This window comes from Myotis myotis, unplaced genomic scaffold, assembly GCF_014108235.1.
Source record: "Myotis myotis isolate mMyoMyo1 unplaced genomic scaffold, mMyoMyo1.p scaffold_m19_p_5, whole genome shotgun sequence".
Classification (NCBI taxonomy): domain Eukaryota; kingdom Metazoa; phylum Chordata; class Mammalia; order Chiroptera; family Vespertilionidae; genus Myotis; species Myotis myotis.
In genome coordinates this window covers 8,605,624-8,628,026 of record NW_023416357.1, presented here as the reverse complement: position 1 = coordinate 8,628,026, position 22,403 = coordinate 8,605,624, and the positions used below count along the sequence as shown (strand labels likewise).

At 43.9% G+C, this 22,403-nt stretch overlaps 2 protein-coding genes across 17 annotated transcripts in view; one reads left to right on the top strand and one right to left on the bottom strand.

Annotated features, from left to right (window-relative positions):
* Positions 1 to 13,089, top strand: part of TTC33 (tetratricopeptide repeat domain 33) — a 33,894-nt gene extending 20,805 nt beyond the window's left edge. Inside the window, exons 2-6 of one of the 16 annotated variants that reach the window (XR_004967529.1) lie at positions 733 to 890; positions 970 to 999; positions 7,067 to 7,155; positions 10,294 to 10,522; positions 12,874 to 13,089. The gene's annotated coding sequence lies outside the window, so the exon portion shown is untranslated. Of the gene's footprint in view, positions 1 to 732; positions 891 to 969; positions 1,000 to 2,964; positions 3,003 to 4,932; positions 5,086 to 7,066; positions 7,156 to 10,293; positions 10,523 to 12,873 lie in introns of those variants that run through there. The other 15 variants (XR_004967527.1, XR_004967519.1, XR_004967521.1 and 12 more) reach the window with 15 other exon arrangements.
* On the bottom strand, positions 10,706 to 22,336 carry PTGER4 (prostaglandin E receptor 4). Its single transcript, XM_036309044.1, has 3 exons — positions 21,779 to 22,336; positions 20,422 to 21,337; positions 10,706 to 12,656 (listed from the first exon to the last, which is right to left on the bottom strand). The coding sequence occupies exons 2-3, from the start codon at positions 21,292 to 21,294 to the stop codon at positions 12,072 to 12,074; spliced, it is 1,458 nt and encodes a 485-aa protein (XP_036164937.1). The 5' UTR covers positions 21,295 to 21,337; positions 21,779 to 22,336; the 3' UTR covers positions 10,706 to 12,071.
* Between the last annotated feature and the right edge of the window lie 67 nt (positions 22,337 to 22,403).

Below are 22,403 nucleotides of genomic sequence, written 5' to 3'. Positions count from 1 at the left end.
GATGGTTTTAATTTTTTAATTGTTAAAGTAGACAGTCCTTAACACAAGCGAGCCATTTTTGAGATGTGCATTATTTAAATGAATGGCTCTTATAGCTATATCATAAATTGTACGGCAATGTTGTCCTAGTCAAAAGCAGTATTTCCTTTATTTTTAAAAGCTTAAAAACCTTGTCCTGGTCGGTGTGGCTGAGTTGGTTGAGTGTTCTCCCATGCACCAAAAGGTTGCTGGTTTGGTTCCCAGTCAAGCACATGCCCAGGTTGTGGGCTTGATCCCCAGAAGGGTGAGCAGGAGGCAGCCGATCAATGTTTCTATCTCTCCCTTCTCCCTCTCTTTTCCTCTCCCTCTGAAAATCATAAAAACATTAAAAAAATAAAAAAGAATAAAAGCTTAAAAACCTTGAAAATAACTTATCTTTTGCTTATCTGTTCAACTGATGCTTTGGAATTCTTTTTCTAGATAACTTGTTCGGAACTGCTCAGTAAAATGAGAAATAACCACAATTTTAAATAACTAAATTGTATGTTTCTAAAAAGAAAACAAACATAGTGATGTTATTAGAAATCCAATGAGTTAATAACTTAGGCACAGCACACATGGAGACTGAAATGTGATTTGTGATAGGATCTCGTGAATAGAGAAAGGTATATTGAAGCAGTAGTTCATTGAAACAACACAGTTATAGCCCCAAATCAGTATTGTCATTGCTAATGTGAACTGTTATTTTTATAGCACACCCGTTGTAGTACAGTTACATAGAGCTGCTGGGCACTGTTACTTCTGACCCTCAGGAAGCTTTATTGGTGTGAAATTACGTTTATCCTTGGTGGAGATGAAAGTAAGTTACTCTGTTTGAAGAAATCTTCTGTTGGAGCATTTGTTGGATGCATGTAAGTACTGGTTTCTATTTTTCTGAGATGATTTAAGGTTTTCTTTTAGTAGAATGTTTACCTCTTTTTTTTTTTTCAGAGTCTGAGAAGTCAGCACTTGCCTTGAAAGGTATTACATTTCCCCCCAAAGTTATATTAGAAATTTATCTCTGGTTGGAGAGGTTAATTTTAGAATGATCCAAAAAACAAATATCAATTATATTTTATTTTATGAAAAATATTCTCAAAGGGTGGGTAGTTGGGTGTCTAGAGAAGTTGGTATGTTGTTTTGAGTTAATGGGTATTTGTTTATAATATAATTGGTGAATAAGTCACTTTTTTCTGTATTTTATTTATTTATTTATTTATTTTTTTTAAAAAAAATTAAATCTTTATTGTTCAGATTATTATATTTGTTCCTCTTTTTTCCCCCCATAACTCCCCTCCTCCCAGTTCCCACCCCACCCTCCGCCCTCACTCCCCACCCACTGTCCTCATCCATAGGTGCACGATTTTTGTCCAGTCTCTTCCCGCATCCCCCACACCCCTTCCCCTCCCCCCCCCCAAGAATAGTCAGTCCATTCCCTCTCTATGTCCCTGATTCTATTATAATCACCAGTTCATTCTATTCATCAGATTATTTATTCACTTGATTCTTAGATTCACTTGTTGATAGATGCGTATTTGTTGTTCATAATTTGTATCTTTACCTTTTTCTTCTTCTTCCTCTTCTTAAAGGATACCTTTCAGCATTTCATATAATACTGGTTTGGTGGTGATGAACTCCTTTAGCTTTTCCTTATCTGTGAAGCTCTTTATCTGACCTTCAATTCTGAATGATAGCTTTGCTGGGTAAAGTAATCTTGGTTGTAGGTTCTTGGTATTCATCACTTTGAATATTTCTTGCCACTCCCTTCTGGCCTGCAAAGTGTCTGTTGAGAAATCAGCTGACAGTCGTATGGGTATTCCCTTGTAGGTAACTTAGTTTCTTTCTCTTGCTGCTTTTAAGCTTCTCTCTTTGTCTTTTGCTCTTGGCATTTTAATTATGATGTGTCTTGGTGTGGTCCTCTTTGGATTCCTTTTGTTTGGGGTTCTCTGCGCTACCTGGACTTGTAAGTCTATTTCTTTCACCAGGTAGGGGAAGTTTTCTGTCATTATTTCTTCAAATAGGTTTTCAAGATCTTGCTCTCTCTCTTCTTCTGGCACCCCTATAATTCGGATGTTGGTACGCTTGAAGCTGTCCCAGAGGCTCCTTACACTAGCTTTGTATTTTTGGATTCTTTTTTCATTTTGCTTTTCTGGTTGGGTGTTTTTTGCTTCTTCGCATTTCAAATCTTTGCCTTGATTCTTGCGCTCCTCTGGTCTGCTGTTGGGAGTCTGTATAATATTCTTTATTTCAGTCAGTGTATGCTTAATTTCTAGTTGGTTCTTTATCACAACATCGAGGGTCTCATTAGATTTCTTGAGGATCTCACTACATTTATCGGCAGTCTCACCAGTCTTTTTGAGCATCTTACTAAATTTATCGGCGGCTTCTAGACAGTTCTTGAGAGACCTTAAAAGTGTGTTTTTGAACTCTATATCCTCCATTTCTGTCATTTGTGTCCTGTTTCTTTGTCTCCGCATTTTTTATGCTTTCTTGGTGCACCCCCTTGTGGTCTTTGTGCGCAGTCTTGTTGTAGTTAAGCCTTGATTGTTGTAGGTAATACTGGGGGGGATTTGACCTCCAGGCCAACTGGCTGTGAGAATCAGCTGTGTCTGCAGTGGGAGAACTTCTGTCCTCTAGGGAGGTGCTAATCTAGCCTTTGCCTGAGGCTATCCCGCAAATGCCTCTGTGCAAGGCTTGGGCAGGGCGGGTCCCAGGGGATCTACAGGGCGGGCGGGTGGAGCGATCAGTTATGGCTGCTCTCAGTTCCGTCCCCAGAGGCTCTGCCTCTCAGTGTCCCAGCAACTGCTGCAAGTACCTTGGAGAGAAAGCTGCCCTCGAGTTCTGACCGATGCCAGACAGTCCCGCTTCTCCCGTTTGAGTCTGGGTCCCCAGAGACTTGCCCGGAACTGGAGCCCAAATCCTGAGACTCCCTCCCGATTGAAACAGACAACCGCGCCCTCAGCTGCCAGCCAGCTCCGCACGCACCTCCGCACCTTTGTATTTTACATCCGCACCGCACCTCCTCTGAGTCCCGGTATGCTTTTCTCTTTCCTTCTAGTTGTAGAATTTCCCCTCAGCCAGCTTTCCTGTGGTTCTGGGTGATGTCCGTTCCGTCTTTTAGTTGTATTTTTGAAGTAGTTGTGCGAGGCAGCAATCTCCAGTGTTTACCTATGCCGCCATCTTGGTTTCTCCTCTTTTCTGTATTTTAAAGATTTGCCTATTATTTTGTGTTGTTAGCTTTTGGAAAATTAGGTTTTTTCTTATGTGAAAATGAAATATGTAAAGCACTTTCTATGTTAAGTTGCATATGAAGTACTTGGTAAATGCTAGCTTTTTCTATGAAGAAGTGGAATTAGTTTGGAGATATTTAACCTCAGTTTTTCCTGATCTTAAGAAAGGAGAAGAACTTCTTTGTGATTTTTTTTATCTGAAAGTGAGGAGTCACTACTTTTGATAGTATAGGACAGATGGTCATCAGTTGGGGGTTGTTCCGGAAGAGACAAGACCCAGGATGGGGTGTAGGTTGCCACTAGATGCTGCTGAAGAATCTGTGTTCCCTTTGAAGTGACGTCTGTTGGCCAGGTTCGTCTCCTTCTCACTCACATAAGGGACATAGGATGGTTTACACATGAGATGGAGGAGGAAGAGAAATCCTGAATTATGGAGAAGAAAGGCAGCTCATTTCTCCAGGCCCCAAAAGATGCTTAGCTAACACTCTTTTGTGCATGAAGAGAAAATGGCAAACATTATTTTATAGGGAGGTGAAAACTGAAATGCTGACATTTACTAAACTGACTGAAATAAATTTTTTTGAGTCTGAAAGAAAAATAATTGATATTCATGGTAGGATATAAAGATGTTTAATATACTTCCTGAAACAACACTGCACATTAAAATTATATGGAATACAATTTGTATTTTTCTTGGTGGAAAATTGTATGGCATAGACACTCATTAGTCAGAACACTATACCTCCAGACCGTGCCTGCTAATTTGAGAGTCATGTATTATTCTCTAGACAATAGGTTCTTGTCTTGTTATTCATCTGAAATCTAAGAAATGCTACATAAACATTAAAAAGTCATGCAATGTATAGATCACAGAACCTAAATCTCTTGTAATTGGGGTTTATGTACAGTATTTTATGGTAGTTTTAAGTTGATGTCATATGGCAAAACTATAATGAAGACTTACATCAAAAAAGTTTGTCTCAGAAAGTTGGAGTTTCCATGAGTATAACTTATTAGTACAGCCTTTTGAATTTGAAAATAAAGTTATGCTTTATGTCATATTGTCAAAAGCTAGTTTCATTGCCTTTCCCAGCAGTAGGAAAATGGTCAGTCATTTCTTAATTTCAGGCTTCATGAGTCAGAAGCCCTTCCAAATTGACTTTGGACTTTTATTTCATGACATAATGTATCCAAATGATTTGTGAGTTGACACAAGAACCAAAGTTTCATAATTATCTTCAAATCAATGATAATGTTAAATGTGTTTTTTTTCCTGAGAGATTATTAAACTGATAGTGGGTTTTGTAATTGATGGCATTTTAGGATTGAAAAGGTAATGTGTTGTTGTTTTTTTAAACAAGTAATATAGAAAGGATGCGAACTTCTTTTACCAAAGTAAATTGAAATATGTCACTTTAGTCATTTGCAATTCAATAGGCCCACTTGAATGGAAGAGAAGGGGCAGCCCTATAGCTAGCCTACTGTGAATCGTGCCTTAATGTGTGTTGTGTGTGAACTTCACCTGTTGTGTGTGCCAAGGTGGAAGAAAGGTTGAGAAACGTTGGGCTTCACTTTGTTGGGAGGCAAAGGGTAGAGATGGCTTCTTTTCACAGTGCTTCTTTGGACATCTATTAGCCAAGGAATCCTGATCTCTCTCTTCCCTCCCCCCTCCCTCCCCCTCAAGAGAGGGAATTTAGGATAAATAACTGGACATAAAAGCTCCTTTCTCTCCTTCATTGGGATTCATCTTGCCTGCAGAGAGCCAAGCTTAACAGATACGTAAGCTTGGCAGTGAAGGCTCCCTGCCTCTGTGGTTGGGCAGGACTGCCCACGCTGGGTGAGTAGGTCTGTCTAATTCTGGGTTTGATATTAGGTGGCCGTTGTTGGCATGAATCTAAATTACATCCTTTAAACTAGACTTCTTCAGCAATACGTCCGCCATACTGGTTCTCCACCTGCCTGACTCCTTTTGTCTCTCAAATGTTTCAGAAGTCAGGAGGGGGCATGGGTACTATATGCCCCCTCCTAACCCCCAACAAAAAATGAGTGCTGATTATATTTCAAAGTAAGCACGAGACAAAAACCAAATTAGGAAATTTTTTCTAATTCTAGATTTTTGTGGTAAACCATGGAAATTCTATTGAAATGGGTAATGTTAATTACAAGGTCACATGTAAACATTTGCTCAGGATATTTAAAAGGTCTACTGACTTGGAATTGTGATAGACCACAATGTTGACTCTAGTTTTAATTGGAAGGAAAGAATTTGAGACGAACCATGATATCCTCTGTGAACACGGTCAACTTTCTTACATTTAATAAAACACACTCATTATAAACTTACAGTTTGAGGAGTTTAGACATGTGAATGCCTATGCAATCACCATTACCATCAAGATACAGAATATTTCCATCGCCCAAAAAGTTCTCTTGGGCTCATTTGCAGTCATTCTCTTCCACCCCAACAACCAGTACTGTTCTGTTCCCTGTGATTATACATTAGATTTAACTTATCTAGAATTTCAAATACAATATGTACTTTGTGTCTGACATTTTTTGCTCAGTATAATACTTTTGTGAACCATCCATGTTTAGATTTATCCATGTTACTGTGCATATCAGCAATATGTTCCTTTTTATTGTGGAGTATTATTCTGTTGTGTGAATATACCACAATTTGTAGCTTTTCATATTGTTGATGGACATCTAGGTTGTTGATGAATATCTTGAGTTTTGATCTGTTGTGAATAAAGCTGCTATGTATACTAGTATGTGTTACAAGTTAGTGTGTGGATATGTTTTCACTTCTCTTGGGTTAACTACTTGGGGGTGGATTTGCTGAGTTTTATGGTAAATATATATGTGACTGTAGAAGAAACTGACATTTTTCCAATTTGTTTTGTACCAGCAATGTATTAAAAAGTTTCAGTTGCTCCATCTCCTTGTCAGTGCTTGGTCTTGCCATTGTTTTTTATTTGAGTCACTTTAGTGGATGTGTAGTGTATCTCATTGTGTGTTTTTTAAAAAATTTTCTTTATTGTTTAAGGTATTACATATGTGTCCTCATCCCCCCAGTACCCCCCCCCCCCATGCCCTCAACCCCCCTGTATTTCATTCTGGTTTTAATACACATTTCCCTGATGATGTTGGGCATCTTTTCATTTTACATTTGTATCTTCTTTTGGGAAGCACTTGTGCAAATATTTTGCACAATTTTTATTTGGGTTATCTTTATATTGAGCTGTAAGAAATCTTTTTCTATATTCTGGGTAAAAAACCTTTATGAGATCTATAGATTGTAAAGATTTTGTCCCTATCAGTGACTTGCCTTTTTGTTTTCTTTTTAAAATATTTGTATTGATTTTCAGAGAGAGAGGAAGGAAGAGGGAGAGATAGAAGCATCAATGATGAGAGAGAATCATTGATTGGGTGCCTCCTGCACACCCCCTACTGGGAATTGAGCCTGCAACCTGGGCATGTGCCCTTGACTGGAATCGAACCCAGGACCGTTTAGTCCACAGGCTGTTGCTCTATCCAATGAGCTAAACCAGCTAGGGCCTTTTTTGTTTTCTTAATGTCCTTTGAAGAGCAGAAGCTTTACATTTTGATGGAGTCCAATTTTCATTTGTTTTCTTTTCTGTTATAGTTTCTTTGGGCTGAGAATCTGCTTACTCCAAAGTCAAGACAGAGTTTCTATGTTCTGCTAGAAGTTTTGCAGTTTTAGCTTTTATAGTTAGTTAGGTCTGTGATCCATTTCAAGTTAATTGTATGTATGGTTGGAGGTAAAGGTTGAGTTTTTGTTTTGTTTTTATATCCAGTTATTCAAGCACTCTTCATTGAAAAACTCCATCTTTGTTGAAAATCAATACATTGAAGGTTTGTCTGAGCTCTCTATTCTGTTACACTGGTATGTATGTCTATTCTTATGCCAGTAACACACTGTCTTGATCACTAGCTTCAAAATTGTAGTCTTAAAAAAATCAGTGTTTTTTTTTCCCCAATAATGTCCCCATACCCCCATTTAGTTCATCACTTAATTTTGTTCATTAGGTTCCACATATTAGTGAGATCATATGGTATTTGTCTTTTACTGACTGGCTTATTTCACTTAGCATAATATTCTCCAGGTCCATTCATGCTGTCACAAAGTGTAAGATTTCCTTCTTTGCTACAGCTGTGTAGTATTCCATTGTGAAAATGTACCACAGCCTTTTTATCCAGTTATCTGCTGATGGGCACTTGGGCTCTTTCCAGATGGTGGCTATTGTAAACAACGCTGCAGTGAACATAAAAGTATATACATTATTTCTGATTGGTGTTTTTGGATTCTTGGGCTATCTTCCCAGAAGTGGGATTGCAGGGTCAAAAGGCTATTCTCTTAAGAGTGAGCCAGAACCAGCAATAAAGACATTGTTATGGACTGGATTGTGCTCCCACCTCCCAATTCACATGGTGAAGCTCTATCCCCAAAATTATTATTTGAAGACTAGAGGCCCAGTGCACAAAATTTGTAGGGCCCGTCTTGCTCAGTCCCAATTAGCCGGACCCCAGCAGCAAGCTAACCTACCAGTCAGAGTGTCTGCCCCCTGGCGGTCAGTGCACGTCATAGTGAGTGGTTGAGCAGCCTTAGCATATCATTAGCATATTACGCTTTAATTGGTTGAACGGATGACTGGACACTTAGCATATAGGCTTTTATTATATAGGATAGGCCCTTTAAGGAGATAGTTAAGGTTAAATGAGGTTATAAGGGTTGCATCCTAATTCAATATGACCAGTGTCTTTATAAGAGAGACACCACGTATTTTGTTATGGCAGCCCTAGCAAACTAATATAGCCATATAATCCAATTAAAATGATTTGAATAGGTCAAATCAAATTTGTATGTTTTTCCAGATAAGACATACAAATGGCCAATAAGCATATGAAGAGATTCTTAACATCATTAGTCAACTGGAGAAATGCAAATCAAAACTACTGCATGACTACTTCACACCCTTTAGGGTGGCTATAATCAGAAACATGGACAATAACAAGTATTGATAAGGATGTGGAGAAATTGGAACCCTTGTACATTGCTGGTGGGAATGTACAATGGTGCAGCCACTTGGGAAAATTTGCAGGTCTTCAAAAAATTAAATATAGTTACCATATGACTCAGCAATACCACTCCAAATATATAGAATTAAAAACATGTTAACACAAAAACTTGTATGGCATTATTAATAATTATGCTATTGGCATTATTAATAAAAGCCAAAAAGTGGAAACAACCTCAGTGTCTATCAGCTGATGCGTGGATAATCAAAATGTGGTATTTATACTAAGAAAAGGGTAATATGCTAATTAGAGTCGAAGGGACATTTTCCGAATGTCTGATTTCCTTTTGGACAAAGCCACGATGGTGGGGGCTGAGGCAAAGGCAGTTAGGGGTGATCAGGCCAGCAGGGGAGCAGTTAGGGGGCGATCAGAATGGCAGGGGAGCAGTTAGGGGGTGGCCAGGCCAGCAGGGGCAGGGGGGCAGTTAGGGGGTGACCAGGCCAACAGGCAGAGGCAGTTAGGGGTAATCAGGCTAGCAAGCAGAGGTAAGTTAGGAGTGATCAGGTAGAGTGGTTAGGGGCAGTCATGCAGGCAAGTAGGTGAGTGGTTAGGAGCCAGTGGTCCCAAATTGCGAGAGGGATGTCTTACCCGGAGGGGTCCCAGATTGGAGAGGGTGCAGGCCTGACTGAGGGACCCCCCCTCCCCCCCGCACGAATTTCATGCACCAGGCCTCTAGTATCCATATAATGAAATATTATTCAGCCATAAAAAGGAATGGAGTACTGACTCATGCTTTAATATGGATGAACCTTGTAAACATGCTAAGTGAAGAAAGCCAGACATTGAAAGCCACACACATATATTGTATGATTCCATTAATGCCTAGAATAGGCAAATCCATATGTTGGCTGCCAGGGGTTGGGGTTAGAGATTAGAGAGTGAATGCAAATGGGTACGTGGTTTCTTTCTGGGATGATGACTATGTTCTGGAATTAGATAGCAGCGATGGTTGCACTTGGTGAATGTACTAAAATACAAGGCAAATTATAAAATATGTGAATGATATTTCAATTAAAAATAATCCAGATCAGTGTTCTGGATGGTGAATCTGAAGAAAAGGATGAGTGATTTTATGCTTTGACAAATTAGTAATGCTAACTTATGAATGTGGCTTTAGTTTTTCCTCCATGAATGTGGGTGATGAATATATACATTATATATTCATTTACATATAAATCTAGGTGCTTCATTGTGTACATGGGAGAAAAAAAGCCTCTTTCACAAGTAAAATATTCTCTGAAAACATTTCTTAGGCACTGATTAGTATAAATTGAGGAAACAAAACTATTTTCATTGGTAAAATAGGACATTTTAGAAATTTGAGCTGGATGCTCTCTCTCTCTCTCTCTCTGTATGTATGTATGTATGTGTGTGTGTGTGTGTGTGTGTGTGTGTGTGTGTGTATAATTTCAGAGAGGAAGGGAGAGATAGTAGAAACATCAGTGATGGGAGAGAATCATCCATCGGCTGCCTCCTGCACACCCTCTACTGGGGATCGTGCCTGCAACCCAGGCATGTGCCCTTGACTGGAATTGAACCTGGGACCCTTCAGTCCACAGGCCAATGCTTTATCCACTGAGCCAAACCAGCTAGGGCTGGATGCTCTCTTTTTGAGCCATCCCTGCCTCAGCTGAGAATCACTGTTCCATCACGTCTGTGAAAATGAGTCGTTTTGCTGACATCATCCAAAAATACATTTAAAAACTTGTGAATAGCAAATCATGACTTTGCTCCTGGGGACTATTGCTCCTTGAAGTGTGCCATTCAGGCAGAGTCAGCATCGCCTAGGACAGGGGTGGGCAAACTTTTTGTCTCGAGGGCCACAATGGGTTCTTAAACTGGACCGGAGGCCCGGAACAAAAGCATGGATGGAGTGTTTGTGTGAACTAATAGAAATTCAAAGTAAACATCATTACATAAAAGGGTACGGTCTTTTTTTTTTTAGTTTTATTCATTTCAAACGGGCGGGATCTGGCCCGCGGGCCATAGTTTGCCCACGACTGGCCTAGGAGCTTTTTAGACATGTGCATCCTCCTGCCCTTCTCCCTGCCAAGACCTCCCGGATCAGAAACTGTTTTCAAGTTCTCCAGGTGACATACATGCTGAAGTGTGAGAACCGCTGAGAATTTACAAGCAGGAAGTCATACTGTCTCTCCCACCACCCATACAAACAGGTGAGTTAAGTACCTAGATCTTGGTTTCTAAATACCGTTCTCCACTAAGTCTATCCAAGATTTTCTACTATTCTTGTAACTTTTCTGTAAATTTGACATCGTATCAAAATAAAAATCTAAAAAACGATTCCAATTGAAAAAGATAGAAGATAAACTAAAACAAAGGAAAATATCACACTGTTCTCTCCAAAACCGAGGATATGGAACTCAGAGTGAGTGTATTTATTTATTATCATCTCCAAAATAATTTCAGTTGGTACAACTGCTTCTTTAAACCATATCACTATCAGGCTCAGAATTTAATTACAACCAGGCAATTCACAAAAACACTTGTAAGCAACAAAACATGCCTAATATTTCTTTGAGAAGGTTTCCTTCATATGTGTATAGCATTACGGGGCATGACACAAAACAGTTAGAAGGTGACCGTACATGCCCACGCACTGCACCCGTTATCTGGTTAGACTTCTAACATCTGTGAAAGGTTAACCAATCCTTTCACGTTGCAAAGTAAAAGTCATTATGGTGCATGCAATCCGTCTTCCTCTTAAGTTTTCAAGGATGTTCTAGATCATTTCTTAGGAAAGTAAAACTATACACAATTTCAGGGGGAAAACAAGCTGCTTAGACTTTTTATTTTTATATTGTACACTTCAACTACGAGTTGTTTATTAAAGACTTTTAAAAGTACCAGTTTGTGGGGACAAAAGTAGAAAATACTGGCCAATATGTTAGGTTCTCCTGAAATCACAGATTTCTGGATAAATACATGTAGCCAGCACTAACCATTTCTCACTATGAAGTACACATAGGTTGGGAAGGAACTTCAATAGTTTGGACTGTAATTTTCATGTCTTAAAATAGTATTTTTATTTATTATTTTAATAGTACTAAACTCTTCCTTTTAAAAAAATCTATATTCATTTTATAGGTATTAGTTTCTCTCTGAATTTTCAACACCTCAGCCTGAACTTACTTATGAAAATAAAATCTAACATCTATAACTTCAGCTTGTTATACTGGGGCGGAGAGGGGTTACCATACACTTATACCTTGTATTAACAACAAACCTTCTCACAGAGAAGAAAATACTTTAAATACCTTAAATCATATTTACAACGATAAAATTCACATTTCATGCTTTAGTGAGACACTTCAATCATCCCTAAGATAGATAGTCCTCGTAGTTCACTGCCCTGCAGCCCCGCAGCCCTGCAGCCCCGCCGGCTGTGCGCAGGTATAACGCTCCGCTCCAAATGTCTGACAGGAGAAAACTTGGCCGTCTTCCCGTGAAGCAGGAAACTGAGGGTAGATCTCTGCAGTCGAGTTCTGACCCAAATCCACCCCTGCAGGTGCGACCAAGAGTTTCAGGCCTCAGGAGCCATGTGAATCCGCTTGACTGTTTGAAACGTGCTCAAAACCCAGATGCCCCTCATGGGAGTCCCAGGACAAAAACAGCCCTTCCGAGCACAGCTCAATAAATGCTTCACCGCGTGTCTGTTGCACAGGATGTGAGCTTCCAGACACAGCTGTACTCCTTCCTTGGCCACTATATACACTTTTCTGACAAGTTCAGTGTTTCAGTGGGGAATGTGACTTGCAGGGAGCTGCCCTTGGGGGCGGGCCCAGCAGTGCCCGCTACCTCGTCCACCAGTAAGACGCTCTCTGAGTCGTGCCCCTGCGAGGAGTCCGAGGTCTCTGAGATTCGCAAAGTCCTCAGGGAGGTGGTGTCCGCTTGGGGCAGGCTCATGCCAGGCACCCCCGGCAGCAAATTCCTGCCCGCCAGGCCCGCGTCACCGAGGTCTGGCATGTACAGGAGAGTCTGGGACGTGCTGCTGATCTCCCTCAGCTCCCGGGACAGGAAGGAGCGCGAATGGCTGGACAGGGCGGAGGATGTCCGTCGGCTGTCTGAGCAGTGCTGCCCGGAGGGGTCTCTGCCGGACCCGCCGATGCGGCAGAAGAGGCATTTGATCTTCTCCATGGCTTTGCTGAGCACTGTCTTCCGCAGGAGGATGTAGATCCAGGGGTCGAGGATGGGGTTCACCGAGGCGATTCGGATGGCCTGCAAGTCTGGGTTTTTGCCGATCTCTTTCACTAAGTCCGGCTGATATAACTGGTTGATGAACACTCGCACCTGCACAAACGAGATGGCCACGATCAGATTTTACTTTTGGTCAACCGGGAAGCGTTTGCTGCAGCGTTTAATTTAGCAACAGTAGGTAGCTGCCCTCTTTTCTGGTAATAAGTGCCAAAGAAGGAGTATAAGCGTCAGGAACACCATTCGCTGTGCAACTGCAGTTATGTTTCGAGTCCGTGTAACTTCAAATATTTTTGTAACATGCCTTTCCTAGATCAAAGATGCCATACAAGAATGCAACATGTGAACAGGTAACAGTGCATAAAGTTCCCTTGAAAAGCATTTTATTAACTTCATTTCTAAGTGCTTTTAAGGTTTGGTAATTCTAATGAAGTATTTTTTTAATTTTTTATCGATTTTAGAGAAGCAGAAGAAGGTAGAGAGAGTGTGTGTGTGCGTGTGTGTGAGAGAGAGAGAGAGATCTGTTTGTTGTTCCACTTACTTATGCATTCATTGGTTGACTCCTGCATGTGCCCTGACTGGGGACTGAACCTGCAACTTTAGATCCCACAACCTTGGTGTATTGGGACGATGCTCTAATCAACTGAGCCCCCTGGCCAGGGCAGGAATTCTTTTTTCTCCAATAGCCTTTTATTTTCCTTATTCCAGCTGCCACTTATATTGAAGTGAAACTCATTTTGTAAGTCAGCTAACCATCTAGTCATCACAGACAAGCCCAGAGATTCCTTTATTTTAGAGTCTAGAAAGAATATACTGTAACTGTTGAGCCAATGTCTGAATCTGCTGTCATCCAGAATGACCAGAGAAGTTTTTATTTTTTTTCTGAGTCTGTTCCCCAGTCATAATAAACTCTTCCTCTAAAACCCGTTCCAATCTTTTCCCTAACTGCATTTCTCACCTGGATTATTGTGTCAGCCTCGAAACTAGAGTTTCCACCACCAAAAGCTCTCCTCTCCAATTCATCCTCCAAACTGCCACCAGAAGATTATTTCTAAAATGCAGATCTGATCATGCTACTTAGCTCCCTGTGGCTTTGGAACTCTTGTTCTGCTCTGCAACTCTGCTCAATGACTCCACCCTGAAACTCCAATCAGAATCCTGCCTTTGTGCCTGTCCAGCATTTGAGCTGGTAAATAGCCAAAAGCTAAAAGAACACTCTGGATGCACCAGTAGGGATGACAGGTCATTCTAGTGCAGATGGAGCTGTTTAGGGGAAGAAGCACCTGGGCCAGCCCACATACCCACAGGCCAGGTATGGCTTAAACGAAAGAAACACAAGGAGACCCTAACAACCTGCTTGCTGTTTTGGAGCCTTATTTTTGGCAGTTAGAAAATTTTGCTCTTACTATAATCACTTATTTACTCACTTTTTTGGGGGGTAATTTTCTCTCCAGAATGTAAAGTTCTTTCTGATTAAAGTATACAATCTTGTGGGACAAAGCCACTTGGTTTTTCCCCACCACAGTCTCGATTGAGGTTCTCAGCTGTGTCTGGACTGATTCACCTCCCTTACATCTACGGGCCTCTTCTTGGATGAAATGTTGCTGAGATCTAGAGGTTTAGAGGAACTTATCCAGGTCTCCACTCTGTTGGTGGCTAACTCTGGTCTGGGCCCCAGGTCTCCAGATGACTGACCTCCATGTTGCTTTTTCTGTTCTACCAGGCTGGCTGGCTTTCTGTTTAACAATTATTTCCCAGCAATGGAATTATTGCTAAAAAGAATGGGGTTTACATTTTGCTCATATCCTATACTGTTGTTCCTAAAAAGAAAAGAAATGATGGATTAAATCAGGGGCACTCTGGGCGTACACAGACTCCAGGAAAAAGAAAGACCTATGGCAGAGTTTATAGAACTTGAGACTTGCAGCCTCTAGGTGGCAGTGTTGTTCCACTTGGGACTCTGGTCCCACGGAGCCTTCCTAGGAAGCATTTTGCCCAGCCAACTCTAAAGACTTTTCAGAACAGAATTTTGGTGAAGTCTGAATTTAGCATTTCTGATATTTTTAACATTTAAATGTTTTGTTGCTGTTTGCTTCTCCCACTACAACCTCAAAGAAAACATGGTTACTAATGAAAGGCAGTTAAAATGGATATAAAAGGAATGAAATTTGTAGCTATTTAAGGGAATGTATTAAGGGTTAGCATTTTATTTTTAAATTTCTACGATCTTTTAGAAAGATCAGAGTTTTGTAAAAAAAAAAAAATTTAACAATGGGCTTTCATAATCAATAGGCAAGGAAAGAATTATTTCTAAGCCGCACTTCATCCACAGCAGTAATTAATTTTGACTACTGTAGAGGAAATGAAAGGAAGCCCTCTTTATTTATTTTAATAGGAGAAAAGAGATACAAATTTATTAATATTTTTTATGTGCACAGGCATTCACACAAAAAGTAAAAGAAGCATATGTATCCTTTTTAACAAAGAAAAGAGGGTTTGGGCTTCCAGAGAGGTCACATATGGGGCAGTAACTAGGGGATATATGGGGGACTAATGGAAGATAAGAGGTTTTTTAAGGAGGTTTATGCAGGCTCATCTTGGTGCTGGCTGGTTCTGTCTCCTGTGATAAGGGTCACTCTACTCACCCTGGTTCTGGGAGGGAGGGGGAAATCTATGCCACCTGCATGAAGGGAAATTCATGCCATGCTTTTAGTCAGATAAGGGCAGGAAACTAAGGAAGCCCAATTTTAGAGTTCCATTTTGGGAGTGCGGGGGGGGGGGGGGGGGGGGGGAAGCTTACAATTAACACAAGGCACTGAGCCTGGTCATTTAACGTTGTTTCAGTAAGGGGGAGTTGACAGAGTGGGAAAAGATAAATAGAAAAAGCAAAATGCCAAATTCAGGTAAGAACATTCTCAAAAGTCAGATAAATTATTTTAAAAGAAGACGAATGAGTTTGCCTTTGCAGCATGCTCTCAATGAGACTGACTTGAAGTACAAAAAAAAAAAATTAAATAAAAGACAAAAACGAACACAAACTCTCCATGCACTCCATGACACTCGAAAATTATAGCAATGTCTGCCTCACTTTCAAGGCTACTTGATTTGCTCTTCCCAAAGGGGGAACCCCAAATTAAGATGGGAATATCCACAGCAATGTCACGTGGGTAGGTAGATGAAAGCACTTTTCTGGAATTTTCTCTCATCAGGCCATGTATGTAACACAAATAAACATGTTCAGGCAGTTTTCAGTGTTGGAAGAGTGTGCTGATGATTAAAACAGAACCTCTGAGTCAGGAGGGAAAAACACCATAAAAAAAAAAATCACCGAATACAAACATACATAACCTCTTGCAACTTTACAAGTTAGCCTATTTTTTTAGTAGCTGCAGATTTGTGCATGTAGTTAATTGTTAGTATTGGCATACCTTACAAGAATCTCAACTTCCTGAAGATGACTACAGTGTAGGGTGAAGGAGAAAATATGACACATTCAATGGAATATGTGACTACAGCAAAGCTATGAGGAGGCTGTTTGCTATAGAGGTAAATGCCTGAGCACTGGAATCAAACCTCTATTCTGGCTCTGCTCCTTCTAATTTATGTACAAATTATGGAAGCACTTAGTAAAAATGGCTAACAGTTCAGCTGGTGTGGCTTGGTGGTTGAGCCTTGACCCGTGAACCAGGTGAACACCAGTTCGATTCCGGGTCAGGGCACATGCCCCTGTTGTAGGCTCAATCCCTAGTGGGGGGAGAGCAGGATGCAGCTGATGGATGTTTCTCTCTTATTGATGTTTCTCTCTATCCCTCTCCTTTCCTCTCTAAATCAATAAAAAATATTAAAAGTGGCTAACATAATTTATCTGTAGGCTCTTCTCACTGTTTTGGTAACCCATATGTAGAAGCTTGGCCACTGTGGAATCTATCAGTAATTTGAAAACTGCAGCTTAGACATAGCTTTTGGGTACAGCTAATGACATGGCATCAAAAACATGTACTTCCTGTTTAAGAAGAACCTGTTGGCAGGGGATGTCTAATTGGAAAAGAACGCTCAAGTCTTGATTGAACCGATTTTTAGTCATCGACTGTCAAGGTAGAAATGCTTTCCAATAAAGGACAAGATCCCGTAGGTGGATCTGTGCATGTGTCTACTTGTTTGTGCACATCGAAGGAATGTCCCGTGTGTGCTCAGCTATCCTACTGCCCCACATTGATACAGCTGTTACTAGAAATTATTACCTTTTTTGTGTGTGACAAAAACCCACTTTACATAAAGAATAATGAAAAGAGTTCTTGCCTGGGTGGCTGGAACTCAGTTCCCCCTCCCTTTGGGTCACTAACTGGCCACATACTCAGGCAGGTTGCTTAATCCTACAGGCAGGCTCTACACTGAAAATTTATTTCAGCATTCTACCAGGAGTCTATAGGAGTCACTCCTGCTCTGGGGAAAATAAATCTTGTAGATGTTCAATAAAACCCAGCCTAGACAGGCAGCACAGCATGGTGGGAAGAGCCTTAGAGGAGGACTCATCCACCGCCACCGGGTTAGCTGAGTAATAATGTAAATTCTTTGTCTGCAGTTAGAGAGTGAAAATGTTGGCCAGCCCTGAATTCTCAGAGCTTTTGTCAACGAGATGCCGGATGCAGTCTTCAAGGTACAAGTCCTGGCTCTGCAATGTGAGGCTATAACTAAACAACTGCTTTGAGGAATTGTTAATTTTTTTTAAAAAAAATAAGCTCAATTTATTTGAAAAAAAAAAATCCTCATTTCCTTCACCCAAATCTATGGGTCTCTCGGACCTAGAGAAGGGAATTTTACTCAAGTGAAATCCCAGTAGGTGTTCTATGACTCTACTTCCTGTTTGCCTAAGGGAAACAAGTTTATCTCTCTATGTAGTTCCCATCTGCCCTAATAATCAGAAACACTCACAGGACACTATTTACCTAAAGACCTAAATTTCAGGCAGAAGACTAACCAAATTGGCCATGCTACCCCTAACAGATGAATACTTATTACTTCAGAGTGAGAAGAGAGGAAATACAAGGAACTGTACACAATAAACACGGCGGTGCTTGCGTGGGGAAAATGCCTTTCCCTGTCCTACAGTGTAACTGTTTAGTTCCGAGGCAGAGATTTGATTGTAATTGTTCTCTTCACACCAGTGACGGCAAACTTAGGCACCGGGGTTGATCCAGCTACACATTCACACTGGACCTTAGCAGGCTGTCTTGCTTGCATATTTCTAAAGAATACAATCCCTTTTATTTATCTTCCATTTCTTCAGCTTCTCCTGTGTTTCAAAAAACCAGAGGCTGGTTGACAAGAAGCACCTTCCCACTCTATCCTGTCATGTACCGTCCCTTGTCGGTTGCACTCACAACTGCAGTTAGTTGAGTATGACTCACTTTAGAAAATTTGTCAAGTTCAGCACACTTCTTCATGGCCACAACTAAGGTCCCAACCTCCCTCACATTTCCAATCCCAGCTCCACTTGTGAGCCATACTCCTGCTGGATAACAATATTTACTTTGCATCCTGGACTCTGTGTCAACCGCCCTCTAAGAGCCACCCGGGCTGCTGCTTCCCTTTTTCCCCAAAAGACAAAAACTTGGCTTTTCAGTGGCTGTGCCAGGCTCCCTGAAATCCTAAGTAAACCGTGTGAGCTCTATGGGCCTTGCCGGAGCTTTTCAGTGTTTTTGAAGGATTTGATTTTCCTTAAATAGAATTAGCAACCAACTTGATTCGATGAAGTTTTTTTAAAAAGATGCTTCATTCGTTTTTCTTTGGAACTGAAGATAGGTCCGGCTGCTTTAAATGTCAGAGAAACATCAAAACAAAACAAAACAAGAAAGTTGCAAACAGATGCCAAAAAAGACTGCAGTTGTGGATAAGTTTCCATTTGAATTCTTCCGGTAATTGCAAAGCTGTGGGTGGGTGGGGAGTATGCATGTCATTTCTTGCGTATCATTAATTTACGATTAAACTGACTCTGAAATTCGATTTTCAGGGTGAAATTACTTAATATCTACTACACGTTAATGACTTTCTATAGAGTGGACAGGATTCATTACCTAAAATGTGGTTAATCTGCAAACCACGAATAGAGCGCCTGTAATTTCTTGCCTCTGGCTTCTCCAGTAGTTTCAAAAAGGTTTTGTAATAAACCATCCTGCACCACAGGGCCCCATCGGCCCCTTCAGCTGGAAGGAAGCAATTCACCTGTGACTGTGCAGTAGTTGGTAGCTTCACAGGCTCACTCCAACCACAACACAATGAAAACGCAGTGCAGGCTGCTAGCCTTCCAGCTCCAGCGCCTCTGTTCCTGCGAGTGTAAGTACCGAGCGCTCCCTTTGTCATGTATGGTTCTGCAATACATCAGGCAGAGGCCCAGGAAGGGGGCCCCAGCCGGAGCTGCGTTGCCTCTTCCCAAATCTCCCTTTCTTCTGAGTTGCCACTGCGCACACTAAAATATATTTATGTGGCTCAAGTGAGACTTAACTCCCTAAATTATATCGGGTCCTGGAATGGTTTAAAGGCCCCTTTGGCCAATTATATTTACTTCTGTTTATACAAACTGGCAAGAAGCTACTACTGTGCGCTGGCTCTCAGCCCCCTCCAAGCTCCTTCGTCTACAGTCACTTTTATGAGAGATAGAATATTTTACATCAAAATCCCTGGGCAGTTTTAGGAAGAGGAAGAAAGGAAGAATATATTACATTTATTTGCTCTTGCTCCCAATGAGCGTAAGAAAGAGAAGTCCTCTCCTCTTGAGTTTGTAGTTTAGAATTTCCAGGCATGCAGTGTTTTGAGAGATGAAAAAACTCAGAAGTAGCTGCTTTTAAGGGAAACTCTAGGTAAAGTATTATGTACATCTGCCCATGGGTTTCTGGTGCATTCCATTTTAACGACACGCAAAGTAGAGGAGAGCTAGGTAGGTCTTCAACATTTCTGCTTATAACGTTTTAAAAGTTAACCCAGAGGCCATTTTAAGAAAGGTGATGCCCTAAAAACGAAGTGTATGGAAACCGAAGCACACACTGGCAGGAAGGCCAAAATTAGAAGCATCTGTAAGGGCAGGGCTGGGGGTCACCAGCTGCAGAGTGGGGGCCCACAGTACCTGAGCACCTTTTCCCTAGAATGGTCCTGCACCTCTCAGTTGCTGAGATTCCAATCCAGCACCCATGGCCCTCAGCCTGCCGGGAATAGGTCCCCTGAAGAACCCGGCTTTCCTAACCCCCAGAGAATGCCGGACCTGCGTGCCCGACACTGCCCGCCCCTGTAGCACCTGTCCCCACAGTGCGCCCAGATGTCCTCCCAGGCACTGCGGGTAGAGCAGGGAGTTCTCTAGATTGTTGTAAGCAAGTCACTTCCCATGTAACCTGAGAGAGTTGGGTTCCAGCCCTAAAATTCTAGAGTCTCCCCCCAAACCCTACATAAATCAACACCCCCTAAACCCCCACTGCTCTAAGGCACGGTGTACGCCAGAGACCAGCACCCTGATGTTTCGGATCCTGCTGTTCTCAGTCACCCTACAGCGGTTTCCCCTCCACATCTGACTGAGGCGGGGTTCCGGGAAGACTCAAAGCCAATGTCAGGCAGCCGCGGGTAGGGGCTGTCCCAGGGGAGAGAGGAAGCCAGGCGGAAGCACCTGCTGCACGCATCTCCTTAGGGATGCGGCCTGAAGGGAAGTCGGGCTGCTCTGAGCTGAGGGTGGGATCCCAGCCCGATCTGGCGGGGATACCTGGAGGAGACCTGCCTGCTGCCCCGGAATGAGAGGGAAGGGAGGGGGGCGGGAGGGGCGAGAGGGAGGGAGGCGGACAGAGAGACGGCCGGAGCGGGCCCCAGGCCGGCCACTCACCACGAGCGGGATGGAGCAGATGAGCACCACCAGGGAGGTGGCGATGAGTAAGATGACCATCTGGATCTCGGCGCCCGCGATGCGGCGGAAGCTCCGGCGGCGGCGAAAGTCGTGGAGGCGCGGCAGGGCGGGGGAGGCGGCCGGGGACCCCCGGCAGGCGGCCGCGGCGGAGGCGAAGGCGGAGACCGCGTGGTGCGCCTCGGTGCCCAGCGAGGTGCGGCGCATGAACTGGCGGTGCATGCGGAGCAGCGCGCCGCACACCAGCACGTTGCAGAGCACGGTGGCGAGGATGAGGAAGGAGCTGAAGCCCGCGTACATGTAGGAGAAGGCGGCGTGCGCCGTCACGTTGGTGGTCCAGTCGATGAAGCACCAGGTGTCCGGGTACTGCAGCCGCGAGCTGCCCAGGCCCATGTTGGGCAGCGCGCAGAACAGCACGTTGGACGCATAGACGGCGAAGAGCGTGAGGCCCGCCAGCCGCTTGTCCACGTAGTGGCTGTAGAAATAGGCGTGGTTGATGGCCAGGTAGCGCTCGATGCTCATGGCGCAGATGATGCTGAGGCCCGACAGGCCGAAGAAGAGCAGGATGAAGGTGCTGTACTCGCACAGAGCCGAGCCGCCGGGCCACTCGCCCTTCATGTACGTGGCGATGGTCACCGGGCTCACCAGCAGCGTGCCCAGCAGGTCGGTGACGGCCAGCCCGCACACCAGCGTGTAGAAGGTCGTCTCCTTCTGCTCCTTGCGCGATTTGCACAGCACCACAATGGCCACCAGGTTGCCCACCACCCCGAAGATGAACATCACCGCCGGGATGGTCACTGGGCTGTTTCGGACCTCGGGTTCAGAGGCGGAGGCATTGGCCACAGGGGCGGACATGGTGGTGGCCGGCACGGCGCGGCTTGGAAGTGCGAGGCTGGGTCTGGGGAGGGGAGGAGAGACACAGGAGCTGTGAGATGCAGTCACCACCAGCCAGGGGTCCGATCCGCGCCCCACAGACAGTATGTAGAGGAGACGGAGAATGGCTCGATCCTACTTTGTGAACTGTAGCCACTTGCCAACTGCGGTTACCCAACTCCCCCGGCTCCGGATGCGTCCTGCCGGCGGCACCCTCCACGCGCATTAATATTTATAAGTGGATGCAGCCATTCTCTCCTCCCCACTTCCCCCCTCCGCAACTCAATTTCACTCCACTGCCAAGATGAACAAGGCCTATCTCAAGGGAAAAGTGGTTCGCTCTAATTCCCGACAGATTCTGAGTCAATAAAATCCTCACTGAAACAATTAGGAAAGACAATTTGGAGAGCGCGCGCTCTCCTCCGCGGCTCCGCTCTCTGCCCAGTGCCCCCCCACCCCATCTCACCTGTGGTGGCGGCGAGAGCTCCCAGAGTCAAGCCTCCGATGTGCTGGACACGCCTCCAACCTGCCCTCAGCCTCGCCCCGCGCAATGGGGAACCTGTCCAGCCCTCGCCTCCTCCGAGCCGGGTCTCCGGTGGCTGCCAAGTTTCTGGAAGTGGGGTCAGCGTGGCCAGCTTTCAGAAACGCGGGGAGCCAGAAGGGCAGCGGGGAGGGGTCTGTGAAGCCGGCTCCGGGGTCTCGTCCCTTCTATGTTTCCGGCCCTTCCCCGATGGTCCCAGCTTGGCGGGTCCGGGGGCGGAGAGCCCGAGGTGCGCGGCCGCGCGCAGGTGGCACTGAGCGCCGGTGCCGGCTCGGCCGCCCTCCTCCGCGGTCCCGGGCAGCGCGGGCGGCTACCGGGGCTGGCGGCTGCCGCGGAGGCCGCCTCTGGCTCCCTGGGGGCGGCGTGAGGTCCACTGGGCCTGAGGCTCTGACCCGGGGCCGCTCATCTTCTTCCTCTCGGGCCGCCGCGCTCCGCGCTCCGCGGGTGCCGTTCCAGCCGGTCTCTGGACAAACTTTTCTCCGGCTTCAAGTTTCCCTGCGGAGGCGGGACCACGGCGCGCGGCCCGGGCGCCCATTGGCCGGGCGGGCGG